This window comes from Leptodactylus fuscus, chromosome 3, assembly GCF_031893055.1.
Source record: "Leptodactylus fuscus isolate aLepFus1 chromosome 3, aLepFus1.hap2, whole genome shotgun sequence".
In the NCBI taxonomy this organism is placed as follows: Eukaryota; Metazoa; Chordata; class Amphibia; order Anura; family Leptodactylidae; genus Leptodactylus; species Leptodactylus fuscus.
Window position 1 is genome coordinate 13,639,663 of NC_134267.1, and position 23,798 is coordinate 13,663,460.

The 23,798-nt window shown below is 47.2% G+C and overlaps 1 protein-coding gene across 2 annotated transcripts in view; it reads left to right on the forward strand.

Annotated features, from left to right (window-relative positions):
• The first annotated feature begins 10,783 nt into the window (after window positions 1-10,783).
• SYT14 (synaptotagmin 14) overlaps window positions 10,784-23,798 on the forward strand; it is a 135,433-nt gene continuing 122,418 nt past the window's right edge. For both annotated transcript variants that reach the window (XM_075267126.1, XM_075267127.1), the window contains exon 1: window positions 10,784-10,842. In XM_075267126.1, the coding sequence (XP_075123227.1) occupies window positions 10,830-10,842 (13 nt within the window). In that variant the 5' untranslated portion in view covers window positions 10,784-10,829. The remainder of the gene's footprint in view (window positions 10,843-23,798) is intronic.

Below are 23,798 nucleotides of genomic sequence, written 5' to 3' on the forward strand. Positions count from 1 at the left end.
CTTCACTGTAGCCGTATCATCCATCAGGTCTCTTAGAGGTTACATTGGACCTTGCATATAAAGTCTAATAGTCGTATATTGTTACTAGGATCGAAAGTGAAATCTGCAACATGGAATGACTTCATAGTGTCCAAATAAAATAATATGGTTCCGTTTATCTATCATTTTGTGGAAACGTTACTAAATAAGAATCTTTAGTACTGTGCTGGTATATAGTGACCTACCTATAAGAAGTAGTAGTACATTCTGCCTGTAAACCATGCAACAAGGTGTATAGGCAAAGAAAATCCTCCCATAGACAACAGTGGTAATGTTTCTATTTCCCAAGTCGTTCAGTTCCAGCAGGCGGAAAATGAATGATATATAGCGAATCGTCACTTGGACACAGTCAGAACACTGGGCACCGGGGCGTAGCTATAGGGAGGGCAGCAGTAACAATTGCTACCAGGCCCCAGATCCTGAGGGGGCGACAAAGGGCCTCATGACACATAAAATATACCACTTTCTAAATGGTGTAATTTAAGCAAGAATACAGATTTCAGATTGGGGACCAGCAGCTTCAAGTGACGTCTCTGCAGGGCACCTCTTCCATTGTACTAAGCAAAGGAAAGAAGAACATGGCAGCATCTCCTTCACCAATATGCGGAGCAGTAGTGGGTCCCCTTTCCTCCCATTGCTTGATCTTACTAGATGCTGACTCTGGCCTTGTCCCTTGACCTGACCTTACTAGATGCTGACTCTGGCCCTGTCCTTTGCCCTGACCTTACTAGATGCTGACTCTGGCCCTGTCCCTTGACCTGACCTTACTAGATGCTGACTCTGGCCCTGTCCCTTGACCTGACCTTACTAGATGCTGACTCTGGCCCTGTCCCTTGACCTGACCTTACTAGATGCTGACTCTGGCCCTGTCCTTTGCCCTGACCTTACTAGATGCGGACTCTGGCCCTGTCCCTTGACCTGACCTTACTAGATGCTGACTCTGGCCCTGTCCCTTGGCCTGACCTTACTAGATGCTGACTCTGGCCCTGTCCCTTGCCCTGACCTTACTAGATGTTGACTCTGGCCTTGTTCCTTGGCCTGACCTTACTAGATGCTGACTCTGGCCCTGTCACCAGGTATTCTGAAATTTTGCTTTTAGGGAAATCCTCCCATAGAGAACAGGAGAACCTGTGGCTCACTAGTAATATTCCTGCTTGCCATGCCTTTGAGTCATGGCAGGGATGACATACAACAAGCTGAGAAGGATTAATAGTGTGGCCTTGTTCTAACTACCCTGCACACTGTTGGTCGGCCTTGGCTTGGCCTTGGCTGGCTGCCCATGCTGAACTTTTGCATTAGGGTCCACAAACTTTATGTTATATCTCTGGTTGACCATAAAGTGTTCCCCACACTGGCTGTAACATGTAGGGATACCTGGCAGTAAAAGTGTTCAGTTTCCATGCAGCGCCCCCACGGTCAAATGAAGCATTGCACAACTTCCATTGTCTGTGAACTGCAGGACAGGACAGGTCCACCCGTGTGAGAGATGCTCTTTGTAATGACTGCACAAGATCTATTAATCCTGAATTCCCTGATATGGGTTTTCTTAAGTAGAAAACTTCTTTAAGTTTATGCAAAATTTTGTGCTCAAATTTGCAATATTTAGCAAAATACAAATAGGTGCAGTGCTTGCACAAGAGCTGCACCTTCTCAATGCTTACACTGGGTTGCAGATTATTCTGCACTTTCCATAGTGACTGGTCTGGGTATTGCAGTTTTGTCCCATTCTTTGCTATCACTTGATAAGTATGGTACTACGATTTTACATAAACATATGTCATAATAAAGCACTAGACATGAGAAGATGAAGGGTTGTCAGGTGTATGTACAAGCCTCTCACATTTACATCCTCTATTACTAGATTTACAGCCAGGGAAAGATGCCAAACAAATGGAGACTACATTTCATTATCAGAACAGCTATGTAGACATGCAATGACTGTAAGGCATGAAATGCTGCAAAATAATGGAGCAATCGATGGTATAAGCAAACAGCAACTATAGTGCAGTGACTTGCACTGCAATTATCAAGGCACCCTAAAATAAAAATTTGTCTTCATATTGAAAGTGTACCTCCACTTACAAAGCAACTTTTCATAAATGAAAAAGAAACTTTCAATAAATCTTCTAAAGAAAAATGCTTCTTTCTCCATTAATCAGGTTGCTCTCCTTCCCCCTCCCTTCTCCATAGACCTGTGTATCTCCTCTCTGGATATGTGTTCTATTAATGATAACAGACAGAGCAAAGGGAAGGAAAGGAAAGCAGTCTGATAAGTGGAGAAAGAAGCATTTTTCTTTACAAAGATATATTTAGAAAAATCTTATATTCATCTGTACTATTCATTTATGAAAAGTTGTTTTCTATTTGGAAGTCTGCTTTAGATGAACTGGATTACAGTAACTGGGTTTAAGGTGGCTTCTTGGAATGAAATATGTGTGAGCATGAGGAAGAGCAATATTTCAGTTGATTTTATGACTAGTATCCTGCATTTTTATTGCCAGATTTCCTCTCTGCAGGCTCATTGTCATTTTTCCTTGAGCTCAAGAGATATGGAAAGTAACTGGTATAATGCCTGCCTTGCACGACCTACAGTCAAGATGAAATCCTGTTCTCCTATCTCTCTGTAGCTCCTCCTCCAGAAGCTATAGAAGTAATTGATGATTTAGGCTAGGTTCACATTTCTTGGAGACTCCGCTGCAGAAACCGCCGAATATCGTTGAGAGAGAAAAGTTCTGCATGGAGACATCTTTTTCTATAACTTGTGCTGTTCCTTTACTACTCTTCCTGAAAATTTCTGAATACGTTTCTAAGTCAGTGTTACCATTTTATAACAAACAGCCAGAGTGGACCCTCTTTGCCACGTTACCAGCTTGGGCTTGGGCCACTCCTGAGGGCGTTGTCTAAGTGGCTCCCTGATTTTCACCCTTTAACCCCATGAAAGAAACTTGATTCTGCTGCAGGGAACCACCATGTTGTTCATTTTAGGTGGTAACCCAGTGTAGGTGATGGCCCACCCAGACAGGTTGAGAGACACCGGTGCATAACACCGAGGGATCAGGTAGCAGAGTAGTCAGGAATGGTCTGAGGTCAGGGCTGGCAGAGTTCATATAGAGTCAGAGATACAGGCAGCAGGTCAGGGCAGGTAGCACAGGTACAGTGCTCAGGAACAGATCCATGTCAGACACGGATACGCAGCAGAGTGAAGAACAGCAGACTGAGAGGAAGTCAAGTAAAAGCCGGGATCAAAACAAAGTAAACAGCATACAGAGAAACATCTTCACTGAAACTAGCACACTAGGAGCTAAACTGTTCTGGCATCCTCATGTGTACAACTGAAATACAGTATATGGATGAGATAGGGTGGGATTAGTTGGGGACAGTAATGTTTGTGTGTGCTGGTCATCAGGAACTTGGACATCACTGGCATATGTCACCAGGGCCGCCATCAGGAATTTTGGGGCCCCATACAGCCTAAGTGTCTGGGCCCCCCCCTGCCATTTTTGCTTTGCGCGCCGCGGGAAATTTAGCCCCACCCACTGTTATGTTGACTCCGCCCACTCATTAATTTTCCATTTGCCCGCACACTGTATAATCCTCCTACAGTCACCCGTAAATTATATGTCCCCCTCCGTCTCTCCCCTAACTTCATATACACCCTTCATCTGCCCCCAGATTCATGTCCCCTCCATCTCTGCCCCCAGATTCATGTCCCCACATTTCTGCCCACAGATTCATGTCCCTCCATCTCTGCCCCCAGATTCATGTCCCCCCATCTCCATACCTCCCAACTTTTGAAGAACTAAAAGAGGGATAAAATGTGTGGCGCGCTTAGCGCGCCGCAGCAAATTTAGCCCCGCCCACTTTTGTGTTGACTCCGCCCACTCGTTAATTTTTCATGTGCCCGCACACAGTATAATCCTCCTACAGTCACCCGTAAATTATATGTCCCTCCTCTATCTCTCCCCCAGTTTCATATACACCCTTCATCTGCCCCCAGCTTCATGTCCCCCTTCCATCTCTGCCCCTAGATTCATGTCCCCACATCTCTGCCCCCAGTTTCATGTCCCCTCCATCTCTGCCCCCAGATTCATGTCCCCCCAGATTCATGTCCCCCCTCCATCTCTGCCCCCAGATTCATGTCCCCTCCATCTCTGCCCCCAGATTCATGTCCCCCCAGATTCATGTCCCCCCTCCATCTCTGCTCCCAGATTCATGTCCCCCCTCCATCTCTGCCCCCAGATTCATGTCCTCTCCATCTCTGCCCCCAGATTCATGTCCCCACATCTCTGCCCCCAGATTCATGTCCTCTCCATCTCTGCCCCCAGATTCATGTCCCCACATCTCTGCCCCCAGATTCATGTCCTCTCCATCTCTGCCCCCAGATTCATGTCCCCACAGTGTCATGCCGTCCCCTCCTTCATCTGCCCCAGTGTCATTCTGTCCTCTCTTTCATCTGCCCCCAGATTCATGTCCCCACAGTGTCATGCCGTCCTCTCTTTCATCTGCCCCCAGATTCACGTTCCACCTCCACATTAAACTTACCTTCTCCTCCGCTCCCTCGCCGCTCTCTGCGCGTCTCTCTCACTGACACATATGCGGCTGAAGCGAGAAGCTGACCTGTGTCAGCTTCTCGCTTCGCCGCTGCCGCCTCTCTTGCTGATGCTGACATGTATGCGGCTGAAGCGAGGAGCTGACCTGTGTCAGCTCCTCACTTCGCCGATGCCGCCTCTCTCGCTGACACATATGCGGCTGAGCCGGGTGTCAGCTCCTCGCTTCAGCCGCGTTATGTGCTCAACTCAGATCTGCGTCCTCTGGACATGGTTTGGGCACAGGCACAGTTCTATATACCGCTGGAAAGCTGACAGTGCGCTGAATTCAGTGCACTGTCGGCTTTCCCAATCTGTACCCCGGTTAAAGAGCTATCGGTCCCGGTACCGTAGCTCTTCACCATCAGAAGGGTGGTCCTGACAGTCAGTCAGGTACATCCTTCTCCACAGCAGCGCCTATCGCGCTGTACAGTATGAGCGGGGAGGAACGCCCCCTCCCTCTGCTCACAGTGCTGGTCCATAGACGAGTATTATCAAGAGGGGAGGGGGCGTTCCTCACTGCTCACACTGTACAGCGCAATAGGCGCTGCTGAGCAGAAGGACGTACCTGACTGACTGTGAGCAATGCCCTTCTGACTGTAAAGAGTTACGGTACCGGCACTGCTAGCTCTTCACCCGGGGCACAGATATGGAAAGCCAAAAGTGCGCTGAATTCAGTGCACTGTCAGCTTTCCATCAGTATATAGAACTGCCTGTGCCCCAGACCATGAAAGGTCCTCTTTAAGGACAGTGGTCATGTGTGGCGAGAACATCCGCCAGAACAAGCCCACAGGAGCAGCAGGACCGGACCACAGGGAGAGACACCGGCCCCCCAGCCTGGATAACGCCTTTAAGTAATAATAATTTCTGGGCAACAAATTCCCTTTAAGTTCTCCTTTCATCTAGAAAGAGGACATGGGGCCTTGTACCCTTCTGCCCTCAATGGCTCCCCATCTTATTGTGTAGCACTTGGTAATTCGATTTATTCAAGATAGACAAAAGACCCATTGAGTAATGGGTGGGATAGCGCTGACCGCGTATTTTATTAATCCCATTACAGATAGCATGCATTGTGTGCCGGCTACACGAGATTAAAACTCAGATGACACATCAATGGCGTGCCACCTCTTATCACATGTAGTCAACACGGCGCAATGTCCTTGTGTGAATAAATCTGTCCTTGTCTATAAAATCTGATCAATAGTGCAGATATATAAAGAGAGCGCGACACGTCGCACACAGCACACAATACGCTCTCATAAGAATTGTGGCTTTAACAAAGTGCGCCAGCTAAAGAGGAAAAGAAAACTGAAAATATACGATAAAATCCGGACGCCAGTAACTCTTTATTTTTTATAACATATGACGGCTTTTTTTGTTGGACAAGATATGTTTTTTTAATGGTGCTATTTAGGGGTACATTGGACCCCAAAATGCTATCCATTTTTTGGGGAGAGGTGGATGGAAAAAAGCTATTGGTAGTTTTCAGCATTAAATAATATATTAAATTTCTCTTTCAGGTTGTTATATAAGTGGCAATGCCATATGGGCAGCCCAGTGGCTCAGTGGTTAGCAGTGTTGCCTTGCATTGCTTGCAAATTCAGCCAAGGACATCATCAGCAACGAATTTGTATGTTCTCCCCATGTCTAATCCCATACCCCAAAGACATACTGATAGGAATTTAGATTGTGAGCCCTATATGGGACAGTGTTGACAAAGCTGCAGAATATGATGGTGCCACACAGTCCAGTCACATTAATGTGACCACCTGTCAAAATCCAGAATAACCCCCTTTGGCAGAGCGGACCGCTGCGAGACGTGCAGGAAGAGAGGGGATGTTGTGATGATGTCACTGGGATGTTGAGCCATGCTGACTCCAGTGCCGTGGCCAGCTGCGCTAGGTGATGCAGTTGAGCATCCATGGCGTAACAACCCGATCGAGGTGGTCCCACAGATTCTCAATTGGGTTCAAGTCCGGGGAATTTGCTGGCCAAGGGAGTCCGGTAAACTCATCCTGGTGCTCCTCGAACCACGCACGTACACTGCGAGCTTTATGACACGTCGCATTGTCTGGTAGATGCCATCATCCTGAGGAAAAACAATTCGCATGTAGGGGTGAACATGGTCCGCAAGGATAGATGCATACTTGTGTTGATCCATCGTGCCTTCCACATTGATGAGTGCACCCCGATGGCTGATGGCACGTGTCTTCTGCCATTGGTTATTCAACGTTGATGTCAAAAGTAGACGGTGCTCACATTAATAGGAATGGGCTGTGTATATAAATATATATCTATAATTTTACCAACATAAAACCAGTTTTTGTACAAGTTTTTTAGTGTTGGAGCCCCTCCTTTTGTTAAAGGACTTTTCCCAGCAGTATACTATTCATGATCTATGCTTAGGAGAGGTCATCAACATCAGATCAGCAGGGGTCTCACTCCTGGCAACCCTGCTGAACAGCTGTTTCGTAACATCCATGGCACACTGGCGGCAGGGTCTGTGCGAGCTAGTTGCATGCCTTGTGTGAACAGGAACGCTGCTCTGTTGCTGTAAGAAGTGGTCTTGGCTTTAGGACACAGAAAAAATAAAGACAGAATGATCTACAAAGCGGCTATTTATTGCCACATGGCTAATGACAGGGTCAGGAGTGCTGGACCCCGGGGATAGGTTTACCATTGATCATCTTAGCAAGAAAAAAAAGCCTGGGAAGCGAGCAGGTGTAAATATAACCAGACATTGCCCATATATCCTAACACCAGGGTCATTAGCAAGCACCACCAGAGGTGTAACAAGAACAGATGGGGGCGAAGCACCTGCTCACATATCCTAGGGGATACACAAAGGTCTGCAGGTTAGAGATCCAGCAGAGATGAACACAATGCACGTGTACAGATTGTCACAAAGCCTAAGGACATAAGTGCAGAGCACCTGCAAGTTCACAGGCCATAGATATTAAGGAGACTGAAACCTCCATGACTCTGAGACTTGAATTTGCAAATCGATGGTGCTTTTGCAAGGAATGTTTTTTAGGGTAGGAAGTGGGTAGGTTGCAGATAATGGTGGTGGAAATAATGCAAAATACAAATAGCCCACTGGTATAGTCGAGCAACCAGTCCAGGTGTGAGAGGGGTTGAAACAAAACTTCTAGCAGAGAATATGTTCCTCATGCAGACACCCTATGGCAGCACACAATACAGACAATGCAGATCCCACAGTCACATTGATGATAGGATGATAAATCTGCACATGACATGGCTCTAGTCATGCCTCATTTTCAGGAAGTGGCAAAGGTAAAGTGAGGGCCGTAGCTAAAAGAAGTGGGCACAGGCCCGGCATGACTAGGATTTCTGAGTCTTGCAGGTGCCCAGCTCTGCAGCACTACAAGGGTTAACCCCTTGTTAGTGCTGCTTACAGTTCATGGCCTGGTCTGCAGGTGGTGACCAGGCCATGACCCTCTCTGGGTGATATATATATTCCCTCTCCCCAGCTGCATACTCTGCTCCGGATTAGGTGCAATGAATGTTCGTTTCCTTCTTTTTTAGCAAAAATAAATAAATGATATACTGACTTGTCCCTGGAGCTCCGTTGTCCACTGCCGGTGTCTGTTCCATCTTGTGTCATGACTGTCAGTGATGGAGTTCCAGGATTAGGTGAGTTTGTTTTTATTTTCTCACTAGCCTCTGCCCACAACTTCGTCTGCGTGTTGTTGACGTCGATGATCCGCCTATATTCAGCAAATTGCTGCCGTGGATGGTTCACCTGCTCCGACGTTTTGGCAGCTGTCCTGCCGCTGAACTTGTTGCCTGTTCTGGCATCTCAGAAGCTCGCTGGGACGCCATATAATGAGCGTGTTGTTGGCGTCAATGATCCACCTGCTCCGGCGTGTCGACAGCTCTCAAGCTCGCCTGCCGCTGAACTTGTTTCTTGCGCCGTGCCTGTTCGGCATCTCAGAAGCTCGCTGGGATGCCATATAATGAGCGTGTTGTTGGCATCAATGATCCACCTGCTCCAGCAGCTCGCCTACCACTCAACTTGTTCATCGCACTGTGCCTGGGATTGTTCCAGCATCTCAGCAGCTTGCTCGGACACCATATAATGAGTGTGTTGTTGGCGTCCCCAAGCGGACTTCCCGAACAGAATACCAAACGCAGATGTGAACCAGGCCTCACACTTCACCCGGCCTCCAATTCCTGGACAACTTTTTAATGATGGAAAGATGGAAATCACAAACAAACCACAAAACTTTATATAAATACACAATAATGGATACAAATACAATGTTTAATAGATAAAATGAAGCATCCTACCGCCATACCAACAATCTTCAAAAACAGCTGTGTCTGCAATGTGGGGCCTAAAGCGACGTGTTTTTTAAACACAGGTAACAAGGCAGCATTATTTTCAATCTCAGTCAATGGGGGCTATTCTCATATTCTGTATAGACGTATATAACTCTATATATCTATATATATAAAACGCAAATCCTGTAGTAGTCCGCTCTATACAAATCCACAGTTCTCGTCCAATTTGGGTGAAATTTGGCATGCCACCCCCTCTCCACCCACAGGAGCAGAATAGTGCGCAGGTTACATCTCGCTAGCGTCCCCCCGTCATGAGATTGTGGCCCCCGAAGTTAGGCCCTATACATATAATGGGGAAATGTGAAAGCACTGAGGGGAAAACAGGGACTGATTATAGTGACAGCGCCAAAGAGTCGCTGCTAACGGGGCCGCACCACCACACACAACACACAAACATTTCACAAACATCATATAAACATCACACATACACCAACCCACTAGCACAACACCACACAAATGCCACAACACACCACACAAACACCAGACCACTCTAGACACACACAACACAAACACCACCCCACAAATACCACATGCGCACACACACATGCACGCAAATACACTTGGATGGATGCACAATATACACACGGATGAACAGAGCACACATAACTGCTGCACGCATAGACACATGGATCACACGCGCACATACATGCATACATATACATGGACCACACTTGTGCATGCACACGCGCATACATACCCATGGATCACATGCATGCACAGACACACACATGGACCACACACACTTTCACACGCACACACTAACAAAACATGTCTGGTCTCTTTAGTGACTGCTGACAGGTGGGACAAGTGACAGGACTACAACCCCCAGTCAGTGACAGGACTACAACCCCCAGTCAGTGACAGGACTACAACCCCCAGTCAGTGACAGGACTACAACCCCCAGTCAGTGACAGGACTACAACCCCCCAGTCAGTGACAGGACTACAACTCCCAGTCAGTGACAGGACTACAACCCCCAGTCAGTGACAGGACTACAACCTCCAGTCAGTGACAGGACTACAACCTCCAGTCAGTGACAGGACTACAAACCTCCAATCAGTGACAGGACTACAACCTCCAGTCAGTGACAGGACTACAACCTGCAGTCAGTGACAGGACTACAACCCCCCAGTCAGTGACAGGACAACAACCCCCCAGTCAGTGACAGGACTACAACCTCCAATCAGTGACAGGACTACAACCCCCCAGTCAGTGACAGGACTACAACCCCCCAGTTAGTGACAGGACTACAACCTCCAATCAGTGACAGGACTACAACCCCCCAGTCAGTGACAGGACTACAACCTCCCAGTCAGTGACAGGACTACAACCCCCCAGTCAGTGACAGGACTACAACCTCCAGTCAGTGACAGGACTACAACCCCCAGTCAGTGACAGGACTACAACCTCCAGTCAGTGACAGGACTACAACCCCCAGTCAGTGACAGGACTACAACCCCCCAGTCAGTGACAGGACTACAACCCCCCAGTCAGTGACAGGACTACAACCCCCCAGTCAGTGACAGGACTACAACCTCCCAGTCAGTGACAGGACTACAACCCCCAGTCAGTGACAGGACTACAACCCCCCAGTCAGTGACAGGACTACAACCCCCCAGTCAGTGACAGGACTACAACCTCCCAGTCAGTGACAGGACTACAAACCCCCAGTCAGTGACAGGACAGTCTCTCCCTCCTGTTACATCTCCCCAGTCCCCATTGCCGGGCAGGCAGCGCGAGCACAAGCGGCGCGTGGTTCATTCCTTGTCACTCACACCCCAGCTCACTCCTCCCCCCCCTATAACCTGAGAAGTTGGTACGCTCCGTGCTGGAAGAATCATGGCGATAGATGGTAAGTAGGCCAATAACCGTCTGCTGATCGGCTCATTAACAAGTCATTAGGGGGGTTCCGGGACCCTGCGGCGGCCTCAGGGCGGGGCAGCCCGGGGCCCTAACACCGGTGTGTGCTGCTGTGTGAGCCGGCGGTGGTGTGCTGTGTGCGGGCTGTCTGTAGCTGCTTCCTCGCTCTGCACGGTGTGTGTGTTTACTGGGCATCCCCCAGTGCCCACTGCCTGTATCTGCTATGGCTGCTGCCTGGCATGGCTGCTCAGGGCTCCTGTCATGGTCTCTGCATTATAGCTGACACTTAGTCCACTCTGCCCGGTTACTTGCGGCACGCGGCGACTTTTACGTGTTACCATTGGTGCGGGTTTAGACTTGGCGATGGCTGGCGTCACGTGGTACGAATGGCGCAGTTTGCCACTTGGGTGAAAAAAAAGTTGCTTTGAGTCACGCAAAAAGTGACGGTTGTCGATGCCGCCGTTGTCAGATAGGTCCCAGTATTTGGGATTGTCAATCTAATGGGGTCCCTGGGAGTTTGCCGTTGGGTTAGGTTTCGTGTCGAAGAGGAGATAAGCGGCGCCAGTGTTTGCTTTTTAAGCTTATCCCCCTATTCTTTGGCCCCTTCGATTGTGCATGTTCATGGGGGATCCAAGGGAGTAGCCCAAAAAAATCTCCTAAACCATGATGGCACCGGACGTGACGTGTCCTATATATCTTGTATATGATCCAGGGAGCGGCGGCGAATATTGTGTTTAATAATTGAACATTCCGCCCCTCCATTGTTTACTTCGCTCATTGGCGACATAGACGCGGCGTTGCAGATTTTTTTCTGTTTACGTGAATATTCTGCACGACTGTGACTAAGTAGAAGATGTGCAAGTGAACACGGAGGAGGCCGCACCACTTGAACGAGCGCCATAGGCCCCTCAGACATGGGTGGCGAGAGTCAGACCCCCTCCGATTTGGTATTGATGACCCTACTAGGGATCGGCCATTTCTAATTGGGTATTTTGCACAGTGCACACGTCAGCATGACATGGCTGTTCCTGTAGGATACAGAAAGTTCATGTAAGGATACAGTATGCATAGTACCGTAGAAGTGGAAATGGCGTGAGGCAGATGTAGTGACGGAATTGTTTGGATCCTTCACTTCTGAAGCTGGCCCCTACACCGATCAGCTCTTCTCTCAGCACTGTATGGAGACAGAAGCAAATGAATCTGTACACTATGCAGTGACCAGGCCTGTACAGTGCACAGAGCCATTTTCTTCCAGCTCTGTAGACTGTGCGGAATAGAGTTTGATACTATCTGCAATTTCCGGTATCCGGAGATTGTCCTGGAACCTCTTCTGGGCAGATACTGGGGGTCTCCGAATTGAATAGACATCTGTGCATGCTAATGCAATTGTCCCCTGTTATCAGCCAGGTCTTTAAAAACCTGTAGTCCTGTAGCGGTTGCAAAACTACAACTCTCACCATGCCCTTACAGTCTGAAGCGTACTGGGGGTTGTAATTCCAACTAGGTAACAGTATATAGCATATGTTATACAGAGGTGGTGCTGAATGGACAGCTCCGCACCAGCTCCAGTCTTCTTAGGACCAGCAGTGCCTTGAAGAGCTTCACATCACTTTCCATCTTATGTCTTGTGAGATACCTACGTGACCGCACTTCCTAATACATTTTCTTAAGATCTTGGGCATCACGCTTGCAGGGAGCGTGCACATGGCTCTCTAAGGATCTGCCCACGCTGGATAGAGAGCAAGTAAACAAACAATGTCTCGGGGGGCGCTACAACGAAGATACAGTATGGTGATGCTATACGTTGTCTTTCTGTGTGTTCGAGGGCGGCCTGATCTCAGGGGCAGCAGAGGAGGGCTCGTGGTTTACCCCTCTTTTATATGGCAGAATATAAGTATGTGCCCCCCCTGCGTGAGGGCACGGGCTGAGTACTGTACATGTATACTCGGCTGAGGACTGTAGTGACTACTCATATTCTTAAAATGCAAGGGTGTATTTTTTTGCAGTAGTCTTTATTGGTACCATTTTAGGGTACACACAACTTTTTGCTAAGTCATTATTTGGGTAAGTGTAGTGATCAAAAACAGCAATTGTATTTTATATTATTTTATATTGGACATGTCTCTGGTGTTCCCGGCACTTGCACAAGCTTTTCCTGGCTACAAATGCATGTTTCATACTGATGACCTATCAACAGGATACTGGGCTCAGAAACCGGGACCCCGCACAGATCAGCTGTGACAGCAGCCTTCAGGGGCAGAGCGGAGCTGTAGTTCCTCAGCGCCAACACTATACAATGGATGCGGCTGAATCTACGATCCGATTACTTGAATAGGAACAGAGCTACTTCCGCTTTTCGTCGATTGCAGCAGCTACCGGAGCACCGAAACAGCTGATCTGTGCGGGTTCATGTATTGGGGCCAGAAACCCCCTGAGCTGAAGCTGCGGAAGTAGACCTCAGTTTCATTGCATCTGTACCTAAGGTCTCGCGCATGCGTACTGAAGCTGAAATATACTACTGTGACTTTGGTGAAGACTGCGCAGGTACTTGGAGTACAGAAGCCAGCTAAGTATCAAGGTTTTTTGGGTTTTTTTTAATTGGCTATTTGGGACACTAAGCCTGCAGTCCATAAGGACCTGTGGGTGGTTTAGTGTCCCATATAGCACAGGTTCCCTTTAAACATTTTTCAACTTTTTTTTTCACAGTTTTTTCACTTTTCATCCCCTTAGGGACTATGCAATTGCTGGATCACTTATACAGTATACTGCAGTACTTCTATATTGCAGTGCATTGTGCCAGTGGTGTCTTCCTATTACAGCCAGTGCCAGTGCTTCATACAACCTTTCTAGCATTATGACATGCATACCCTGGCCATCTGCTGGACAGGGAACTAAGTGACGGGGTCAGGGTGTAGGAATACCGCTATGGAGGGACAGCTAAGAAGGGGAGATGCAATATCAGCTCTCCAGCTCCTCCATTGTCAGAATTGCTGGGAGCCTTAGATGTTGGACCACCACCTATTATACAATAATGGCACACCCTAGCGATATACCATTGCTTTATTAGATGGGACTACCCCTTTAAGGCATCTTTCAGTTGCCTAAGGGTACGTTCATGCAGAGGAAAAGGTTGCGAGGACATGTGAACATTCCGCCCCGCTCGGCGAGACGGAATGCTGATGCAACATCGGCATTCCATCGCGGTATCCCACTCCTATGTAGGCCCGAATGAATGGGCCTACAATGGAGTGGGTCTCGAGCTGCAGAATCCGCGGCAAGATAGGGCATGTTGCTTTTTTTTTCCGCTATTAACTAGCGGAAAAAGGAAGCGAGCGGCTCCCATTGAAGTCAATGGGAGCTGTTTTTGACAGTGGATTTTGAGGCGGATTCCGTGTCAAAATCCGCTGCCAAAAAACTCTGTATGAACTCAGTCCCATTTGAATGGGACTGAGCTGTGATCTGGCCATGTAACTGATGAACGTGATATCACATGTCCTGTGAAACAGAAGTGGCGCCAAGGATTAATGAAAAGGTCTCAGAAAGCCCCTTTAATATGCCACCCAACAAATCCCTTAAAATGTGAACACTCTGGACCCGACTATTCCAGTATATAGTATATAGCTGAAGCCTCATTGTGAAGAACACCGCCTTGTGTCATCCCTCTGTTATTCCCCCTGGAAATATAGGAATTCATTAACAACTTGCCATTCACTAGTCTTGTACATACTGTGTGTCTGAAGCTTTTTTTTCCCAAGGCAGAACGGTCGACCCTAATGCCCATGGCCAGCTTTAGAGACCTTCGTGGCTTCGTGTCTACTGTCTGTATAGCGGGGGTTTTATTGTGCTGACACTCGGCTTTATGTTATTGCTGCAGTATCCCGTACACCGCTATAGGAAATCATTGTACTAATAGGAGACGGATGGGATTTCTTGACAATGTCTTGAGCGCGTCTTCTCCCGAGGCTCTTATATGTATTGTGGTCCAGGAATTGGTACACGTATAATGTAGTTATGTCTCATTATACAGTATTTATTAGGTGTCGATATTGGAGAGTTATCTTATATAAAGTGGGGAGTTCTGTGCATTATATTGTAGCAGGGATATTATAAAGGAGTCTTCTGACTCTGGCCACAGGATAGGTCATCAGTATTTGACTTGGATGGGGGTCCGACACCCAGACCCTGCGCTTGTCAGGGTTCGCTAGTGCTGGGCTCTCCGTTATTTGGGCCGGTCAGGGGACCCAAATGATAGACAGTTGATGGGAGTGAGCTTCTGCACATGTGCGACCACCAGTACTGGACACTTTAGGTGGACATTCTTAGGAGGAATCAAAAGTATACTAACTGTGCTGAAAAATTCGGCTTATTCTCGAGTATATACGGTAATTTATTCTTTGGAGAACCTCTGTAAGGGTAAGTTCACACTGGGTTTTTTGGTCAGGATTTTGAGGCGGATATGACGGCTCCCATTGAAATCAATGCTCATTCTTCAGGACGATTCGCCTCGCGATTCAGCCTGAAGACACGCCCGACTAGGCCCATTCATGGGGCCTAATCCGGAGCGTAGTGCGCGACTGGGTGCTGGTGCAGTGCAAAAAAAACCCTAAAGGTTTTTTACTGGAATATTTTATCAGATGACCTCTCCTTAAGATAGACCATCCACTGAAGATCTGTGGGGGATCTGACACCTGGGACCCCCGTGGATGAGCAGGCCATGTGACCCACCTTCTTCAGTCACATGACCTGATTGCAGCTCAGTCCCATTCAAGTGAATGGGCTGAATTGTGATACCAAGCACAGTCACTATACAAGAGTACGGTGCGGAGCTAAGTACTGAGGAGGCCATAGTACTCACCTAATAGCTGCAGACTTATTGACCAGGACCAAGCTCTCAGACGCCTGCCCATCTTCCACCTATCCTAAGGATCGGTCATCAATTATATTGTCTGGAAAATTCCTTTAAGTAATAACAAATAAAGATAAGAAGCCCCAGAGACTATGAGTAAACACATAACAACATCACTTCTATAATCCCTGTATATTTCTTCTACCCTGTACCGAAATGTTGATTCCTCTGCAATTACTCCTGTCATGTAAAACAATCATTAGGAGTCATTTGCATAATTGCTGATGAGATCTGAAGTGATAAATGTTATTTCTTCCAGTAATACGTCTGTGGTATTCGCATTGTTATTGGCTTGTAAGCGTATATCCTAATTCCTTCCATAGGAACACCAGGCTATTGTGTAATGACCCGAATATATTGTTGTACCAATTTTGGAGTATTTTGTGTTGATTTTTTTTTCCTATCTAGAGTTGCTATAAAAATTTTGCTGTTTGCCGTTGTAAACAGTCAATGAGTACTCTGTTGTCAGTCATGTAACAACGTCAGAGTGAAAGGTTACCACCATAGTACAATAGCACAATAGTGCAGGTGAATACAAGAAAGTTTCTAGGATATCTTATTAAAGAAAAATGCTACTTTCTCCATTTTTCAAGCACAACCGTATCCGTAGAGTAGACGGACTTTCAGTCTGACACATAGATCAAGTTACTTCCAACATAGAAGTCTATAGAGAAGCAGGGGGAGGGGGTGACTGCTGGAGGAAGAGAGATATATTAATAAGACTGAAGGGGGAGGGAGGAAAGCAATCTGATAAGTGGAGAAAGGAGCATTTCTGCTTAATAAAATATATTATAGAGTTTCTTGTATTCACTTGTACAATTCATTTGTGAAAAGTTTTTGTATACTTCATTCCGGCAACCTTAGGCCACTATTAGGGAACTTATATTATTCCTGGATACTGCCTAATTTGTCGAGCTCGGTATATAAACTACTAGCAGGAGGACGCGGCTTCGCATGGGTATATTTCATTTTTTGTTTTTGTAGCGGCCCTATAAGAATTGCCCAGTTTATAATGAGCATGTTGTTGGTGTTGGTGATCCGCCTGCTCGGGTGTTTTTTGCAGCTGTCAAACTGGCCTGCCGCTAAACTTGTTCATTGCGCTGTGCCCGTGATTGTTCTGGCATCTCAGCAGCTCGCTGGGACACCGTATAATGAGAGTGTTGTTGGCGCCGATGATCCCTGTCAGCTCCGCTTGAGGAGAACTCTGTTGACTTCTGGCTTTCTTCATAGCTCTCAATTTGGATTAAAAGGGTTTTCCCATCCAGTGTGTCAGCACTGTCTGGAACAGATCAGATAATATGCAAATGCATGTACACAATCCACTGAGGGTTAGCTGAGTGTTTACACAGTGAGATAACAGCCCTGGGACCTGAGATAAGCTGCTGCAGGAGCAATGTAATATAGTATGTGAACATAAATTCATAACAGTTGTGAAGCCTTGTCATTTACCAGGATAAAAAGTAGCCTATGTTTTAATTGAGGTTACAAACTATCTATGTGCCAAATTTCATTCAAATCCATTCAATGGTTTTTGCGTGATTGAATAACAAACGTCCAAACATCCAAACTAGTAGGATAAGCTCATAAGCTCACCCTGGTGGTGTCCAAAGCCAGGCAAAACTTGTTCATTTAAATAGTTACTAATTTTTGCACCATGTTTGCATAAATCAATAGTCCAAGAATATTTGTAATATATCTTTACTAGAGAATAATGCTTCTTTCTCCACTTATCAGGCTCTTTTCCTACTTCCTTGCCTCCTAAAATGACATTTACTCTAAATATCTGCTAAATTCTGTCTTGGTCTCCCAAGACGGATTATCAGATCACGGAGGTCACATCAGGGCTGAGAATAATGCTTCCTTCCCTCACATATCAGGTTCTTTTACTACTTCCCTGCCTGATACAGTGGCATTTAGGCTAAATATCTGCTGAATTCTGTCTTGCTCTCCCAAGACGGACCCTCAGATTCGTGGTCTTATGAGTATTTGTAATATATCTTATCAGAATAATATCGAATCAGAATAATGCTTCTTTCTCCGCTTGTGAGTCTCTTCTTTATCCCCTAAAGTGACATTTACAGTATATATCTGCTGAATTCTGCCTTGGCCTCCTAAGACGGACCATTAGGTTACAGAGGTATCAAATCACATGTGTCCAAAAAAGTCTATAGAGAGGGGAGGGTGGAGAAGCGGTAAGTGAGGGAGTAGATGCGGAGAAAGGGTTAATTGTAGCAAATTGCAAGTCGTCCGAGGAAAGAGGAAAACGAAAGCGCGGAAAAGATTAAACTGTCCAAGAATCCCTGTGATACGTAGACTGGAGGGAGGACAGCCACGTATGGGGGACTTGTTATTACTCTTCACTGGTCCACTATGAAGTCCTCGGCTTAAAGGGGATGTCTGATTTAGGCTATGTTTACATCTTCCTTGGAGATTTGGCCATATTTGGCGAGAGGAGTAGCCCAGTATTCAGCTCTACTCATTTCTTTTAACCATTGGACGACGCCACAATGGAACCCACTGGACGCCCTTATGACTTTATGCGGTATGTTGGCACCATTGGTGTCCCTCATAAGGCAGGGATAGTCCCACACATTAGTTTATGTTGCTGAAAAAGCAAACTGTACCTATATAGCGCCATCTATGGGAAAGTAGCTACCCTATAAGTCAATGTTCATCCCTTAAAGGGGTTTTCTGGGCCGGGGACGTTATTCATACTGATGACCTATCCTAGATTAATGTCATGTCATTAATATATCCCCTACAAGGTCCATTGACTCCAGCTTTGGGCAGTCATAGGCCATCGTGATTGGTTGAAGCTGGAGTCGGTGAGGAGAATGGGAGCCACTGATCTGCCATGGAGGAGTGAGTATAATTCTGGATAACCCCTTTAAGCAGCTGGGTTTTGGGTCCCCAATCTCTGTACCGACCCTCCCCAGTATCTGTAGGAGTGAAAGCTTGACCAGGCCCACGGTCAACTGAGATGAGACCACTGAGGGGCTCTGGACCATGTACCGGGGACAATACAACTTCCATCATCGGGCGCATGCGCAGTGCAGCGAGTTGCACCAGAGTGGACTAATCTCAGCAGACCCCAGGCCTTGTCAAGCTTTGATTTCTACAGCTATCCTCTATGGGAGGTGTTATGTGACAGAGGTTTGGGGCCCTAAACCCCATCCGCTGCCTGCTCGCAGTATTATGAAGGTCCCTTTATGTGCAATCCTTGGTTTCTAGTCTTCCTGCCAAGTCATCTGGGTCAGTGAGTCACTCTCGCTCGGTGCTTTCACTGTCCCCATGGCAGCACAGAGACGTTCGATTAGAAATAGCAAAATCCGCCCCCATCAAACTTTAATATGAGGCTTTCTTTGTACTTTAGGTTCTAGTACTTTCAGCTTAAAATGCGATTCCACTTACAACCGATCCCAGGATTACGGTAAAGGAGCAAATTGGATCTTAGTGGGGAAACTGCGTGGACACTTTGCAGACGTGGCATCATCTGAGTTTTGGACGTGTCCGTGTTCTTGGTCCACGTCCATTTTGAACATTCCTCAGTGCATCCGATCTGGGTGGCCTTTGTGTGCTGTCTGTGACTCTCACGGGCCCGTAGACTTCGGTGGGTCGGAAGCAATGGGTTGTCCATTGTTTAATGGACATGGTGGGTCTATAGTCTGTAGAAGACCTTGAAATGCCCAGATGGGGGACTTTTTAAGAGCTGTGCTCATTGCTGCCCCCTTCTGAGTAAGGAAGGGGGGACTGGAATGGGCAACTAGAAAAATGCCTAATCCTCCGAACCCTGCAAATTGGTGAACATTAGGAAATCTGAGAGTATTTGGCATTGGGATTTGCCGTGGTTCTGTGGGCCTCAGGGGTGGTGAACCCTGGCAGGGGATATACTATAAGGCCATTCACATGTCTTCTGTCCTGCATTTGGGATATGTTGGATGTCCGGCCCCAATATAGTTGCATATTTGGCCCATTTTGAGAAAAAAAGATCCAAAGTTCTTGAAATATACAAAACCTAGGGAAGAGATTTTTGCAGCCCTCGCAGTGTCCACGAGTTACAGTCATCTTCAATCAACAAAAGCCCAGACCACTATGAAGACTTGTTCACGCCATGTTGTGCCCACAAGTTTCCATCATTACATAATAATAATGTCCCTTCTTGTGCCACAGAATCCCTCCATGACTATCTGCCGCAAACAGCTGATATTCTTGCCATTAGAGGGTCATATTCTCCTTTCTGAATGAGGAAGGCTGTGTAATATAAATCTCTTTCCCCTGTCTCACTCCATTGCACCAGAGGGTAGGGGTAATGAATTTACCATACACAAACTGCAGAAAGGAGATCAGAGAAGTCTAACCAGCCCTAGTGGGGTGAACTTAAAGGGATCCTATCATTAAAAGTCATTTTTTTGTCCCTAACAAGTAGGAATAGCCTTAAGAAAGGCTTCTCGTCTCCTACCTTTAGATGTCTTCTCCGCGCCGATGTTCCGTAGAAGTCCCAGTTTTCGTCGGTACGCAAATGAGTTCTCTCGCAGCACTGGGGGCGGGCCCTAGTGCTCAAACAGCATTGGGGGCATCCCCAATGCTGCGAGAGAACTCTCCAGCGCCACCTCCATCTTCTTCTGGAATGGGGTCTTCACACGTCTTCTTCCGGGGGTTGGCCTCAAACTTCTAGGCCTCAGGTCTAGGGCAAAGCCGACTGCGCATGCTTGCCGGCCACAAGAAAATGGCCGCTTACAGTACTGTCCAAGCGGCCATTTTCTTGTGGCCGGCTGGCATGCGCAGTCGGCTTTGCCCTAGACACAAGGCCTAGAAGTTTGAAGGCAACCCCTGGAAGAAGACTCGTGAAGACCCCGTTCCTGAAGAAGATGGAGGCGGTGCTGAAGAGTTCTCTCACAGCATTGGGGACGCCCCCAATGCTGTTTGAGCGCTGGGGACCGCCCCCAGTGCTGTGAGAGAACTCATTTGCATACCGACAAAAACAGGATTATATACCGAACGGCGGCACGGAGAAGACATCTAAAGATAGGAGAAGAATAGCCTTTCTTAGTTGCTGCGTCCATCCCATTAAACGTGGCCGTGCATTTTAGATATCTTCCAGTTGATGTTTGTTTGGCCAGCAGCCATTCCTACCGTCCTGAACACGCTCAGCTGAACCAAGTGTGCATGTGTTCTCAGCAGGGAGGGGGAACAAGCCAAACATATTTCCTGGCTTATTTCATGTGCAAACAAAGGATCGGTCACGTCTGATCCCTGTGTCGGGGGAAAAATGGGACCCTCTCGTTCACTGTCAATGGTCACCTGATCATTTAAAGGGGTGTTCCAGTTCATTAATTTTTTAATGTGTATAAGCACCTTATACTCCTACTGATATCAGTAATACGTCATGGGTCCCTTACCTGAATTTGTAATGGGGTCTCTGGCAAGTGTAGCAACCGAAGACAATATGGCCAGCGCTGATAGTATTATATTACCTATTATAATACACAATGATGGATGTGAAGTCTCGGCTGCCATGAGCGCTGGCTACCGTGAGCGGCTGCACGCAGGCAATGTGTGAACCACTTGTGACATTTCTAGGGCTTCAGATGTGTCAGGCACAGTTTGGCGGTACATTCATCTGGGCATCACAGTGCCACCGCAAAGACCTATGTGTTCTAGGCACAGATGGCAGTGCATTGTTTGTCTCGCGTACACCCGTCACATGCCATCCCTGGAGACATCCTCCTGTTGGATTGAGCCTCATGCACATTTAATAGGGAGACGGAGACTAAATAAACACCTCATTAGGGCTGTTCTGGCGGTAGACATCAAACCTCTGCTCGGCGCGCCTCATAGGTGAGCATTGTAGGAGTAGCGCGCCTTATAGCTTGTCTGCGGTGAGATAACACAAGTGTCAGTGTGTCAGGTACGCTTGTCCCCGGGATGCCTGAAGAAGCGAACGCTCGCCTCTGGTCATTGCCGGCTGTAATGAAAAAGTAAATTGGTAGTTTGCAACCTGGCGCTCTGCAACTACAACTCCCAACATGGCCTGACCTCCAGCTGCTCGTGTCATAACTAGAATTCTATTCCTCATCGTCATGTTTAGTAAATTGACCTAAATATGGATGGCCTACCCTTTGGTCGGCTTCCCACAGGTGTACCCAGTCCCTGAAATATGGACCGTACGCCTGCTGTATCTCCTGAACCAAACATCGAGCAGGGACTACAAGCATCATAGTCGGCCATAGTGCTAGTCCCGGCGGACTACTGTCCCATACTGTAATCATGTTTTCAGTACGATACAGTAGTCCCTAATAGATGACGGTGCTTGGAGTCCGGGCCCTTGTCCAGTTTCCGATCCGGTAAATATGGCTGACTTAAGGTCCTTATTTTACGGACCGAATATGCCTTTGTGAGGTCATCCTGTATATAGGTCATCAGTATTGGTGGGGTTTGGACACCCAGCACCCCCAACAGCAGCAACGTTCACATGAGGCCTACTTCTGCCTATTGGTCACACAGTCTGCTGCAGTTTTGTCCTGTTTAGTGGGCACTTAAAGGGGACCGGAGTTGAAATATGTGCAGGGTCTTGTGGACAGTCTGTCCTATGGATGTATAATCCGTCCTACATGAAGTCCTATGAGCTTTCCTGCTGCTATTAGCCCCATTATGGCTGCAGCACATTTTACATTTGGCTCTGAGGAAGGAGGTGTGTATAATAAGGAGCAGCCCCCCTCCCTATCCATTATTACTACTACTGGTTTATATACAGGTAATATATATCCCCTCCAAAAGCCTTCCTCTATCGCTCTCTCTTTTCTTCTCTTTCTTACTTTCTCTCTCTGTCTCTCAATCTTTCTATTTCTGTCTCTTTCTGTTGCTCCATTCGGGGATTTTGTCCCCCATACTGCTTGAAAAATTTGGAGAGAAAAGCTAGGACTTTTCTCTCCACATTTTTCAGGCGGATACCAGGTGGAAACCTGACAGACCCCATTATAACCTATGGGGTCTATGGGTTTCCGCAAGTAGCCGCTTTGTAAGTGGAATGAGTTTCTATTTTTTGGGTCATCAAGTGGACCCCAAGCACAGAAACCCGAGCCCCGGTGTGAACATAGCATCACTCTCTCTGCCTCTATTTTTCTGTCAGTCTCTTTCTCTTTTCTGTAAATATTGTTATTTTTCTCGTGTTTTTCTAAAAAAAACCCCCAAAACTTACTTCCGCCTTCATGTTACAAATGTTAGGGTGCCTTCACACAGCGTAGCGTGGGTTTTCCCGTGGACAGGTAGAAGACTCGCACGGGCGGTCACCTTTGCAAACCCATTCAAGGGAATGGGTTTGAAAGCTGACCGCCGGGTTTCTGTCTCCTGTCCAGTTTCTCGGGGCAGAAGATGGAAACCAGACGCATTGGCTAAACCGGAGACCAGGTGCGGGTGTGAAACTGCCCTTAATGGTGTTTTTTTCAAGTCAAAAATACATGACGGGGAACTAAAAAAGGGCAGAAAGTCTTGAAGACAACTACTATGATAGTATCTTTGGCTGAGGCCCCACCTTGTGTAAATGCAGCTTTTTTTTGTTGTTGCAGATTTTGCTGCAGTTTTTTGAGCAAAAGCAAGGAATGTATTGAGCAGAAAGTAGTATAAGGGCTCGTTCACAAGGGGCAAGAAGGGGCGGATTTTGGCGCTGAATCTACGTCAGAATCCGCCCCCTCACAATGGAGGTCTATGTAGACCGCTAGGCATGTTGCTGCTCACGGAAAAAAGAAGCGAGTTGCCTTTTCTTCAGGTGGACTCCACGGCTGATTCAGCCCCGGCGTCCTCCTCGCGGCAGCACCCTCTGGACTAGGCCCATTCATTTGAGCCTACTCCGGAGGGGGAAGCCGCGACTGTCGGAAGCCATGGCAGGCACATTTTGGCCCTATTATGTCACTCTCAGGACCAAAATCCGCCAATCCGCTCCCCAGGGCCTAAGAACTTCCTCTATATGTCCCATTCCTTCTGTAACCACTCCTGGGTTTGTCTCAAAAAACCACAACAAAATCTACAACAAAAAAAAGCAGCGT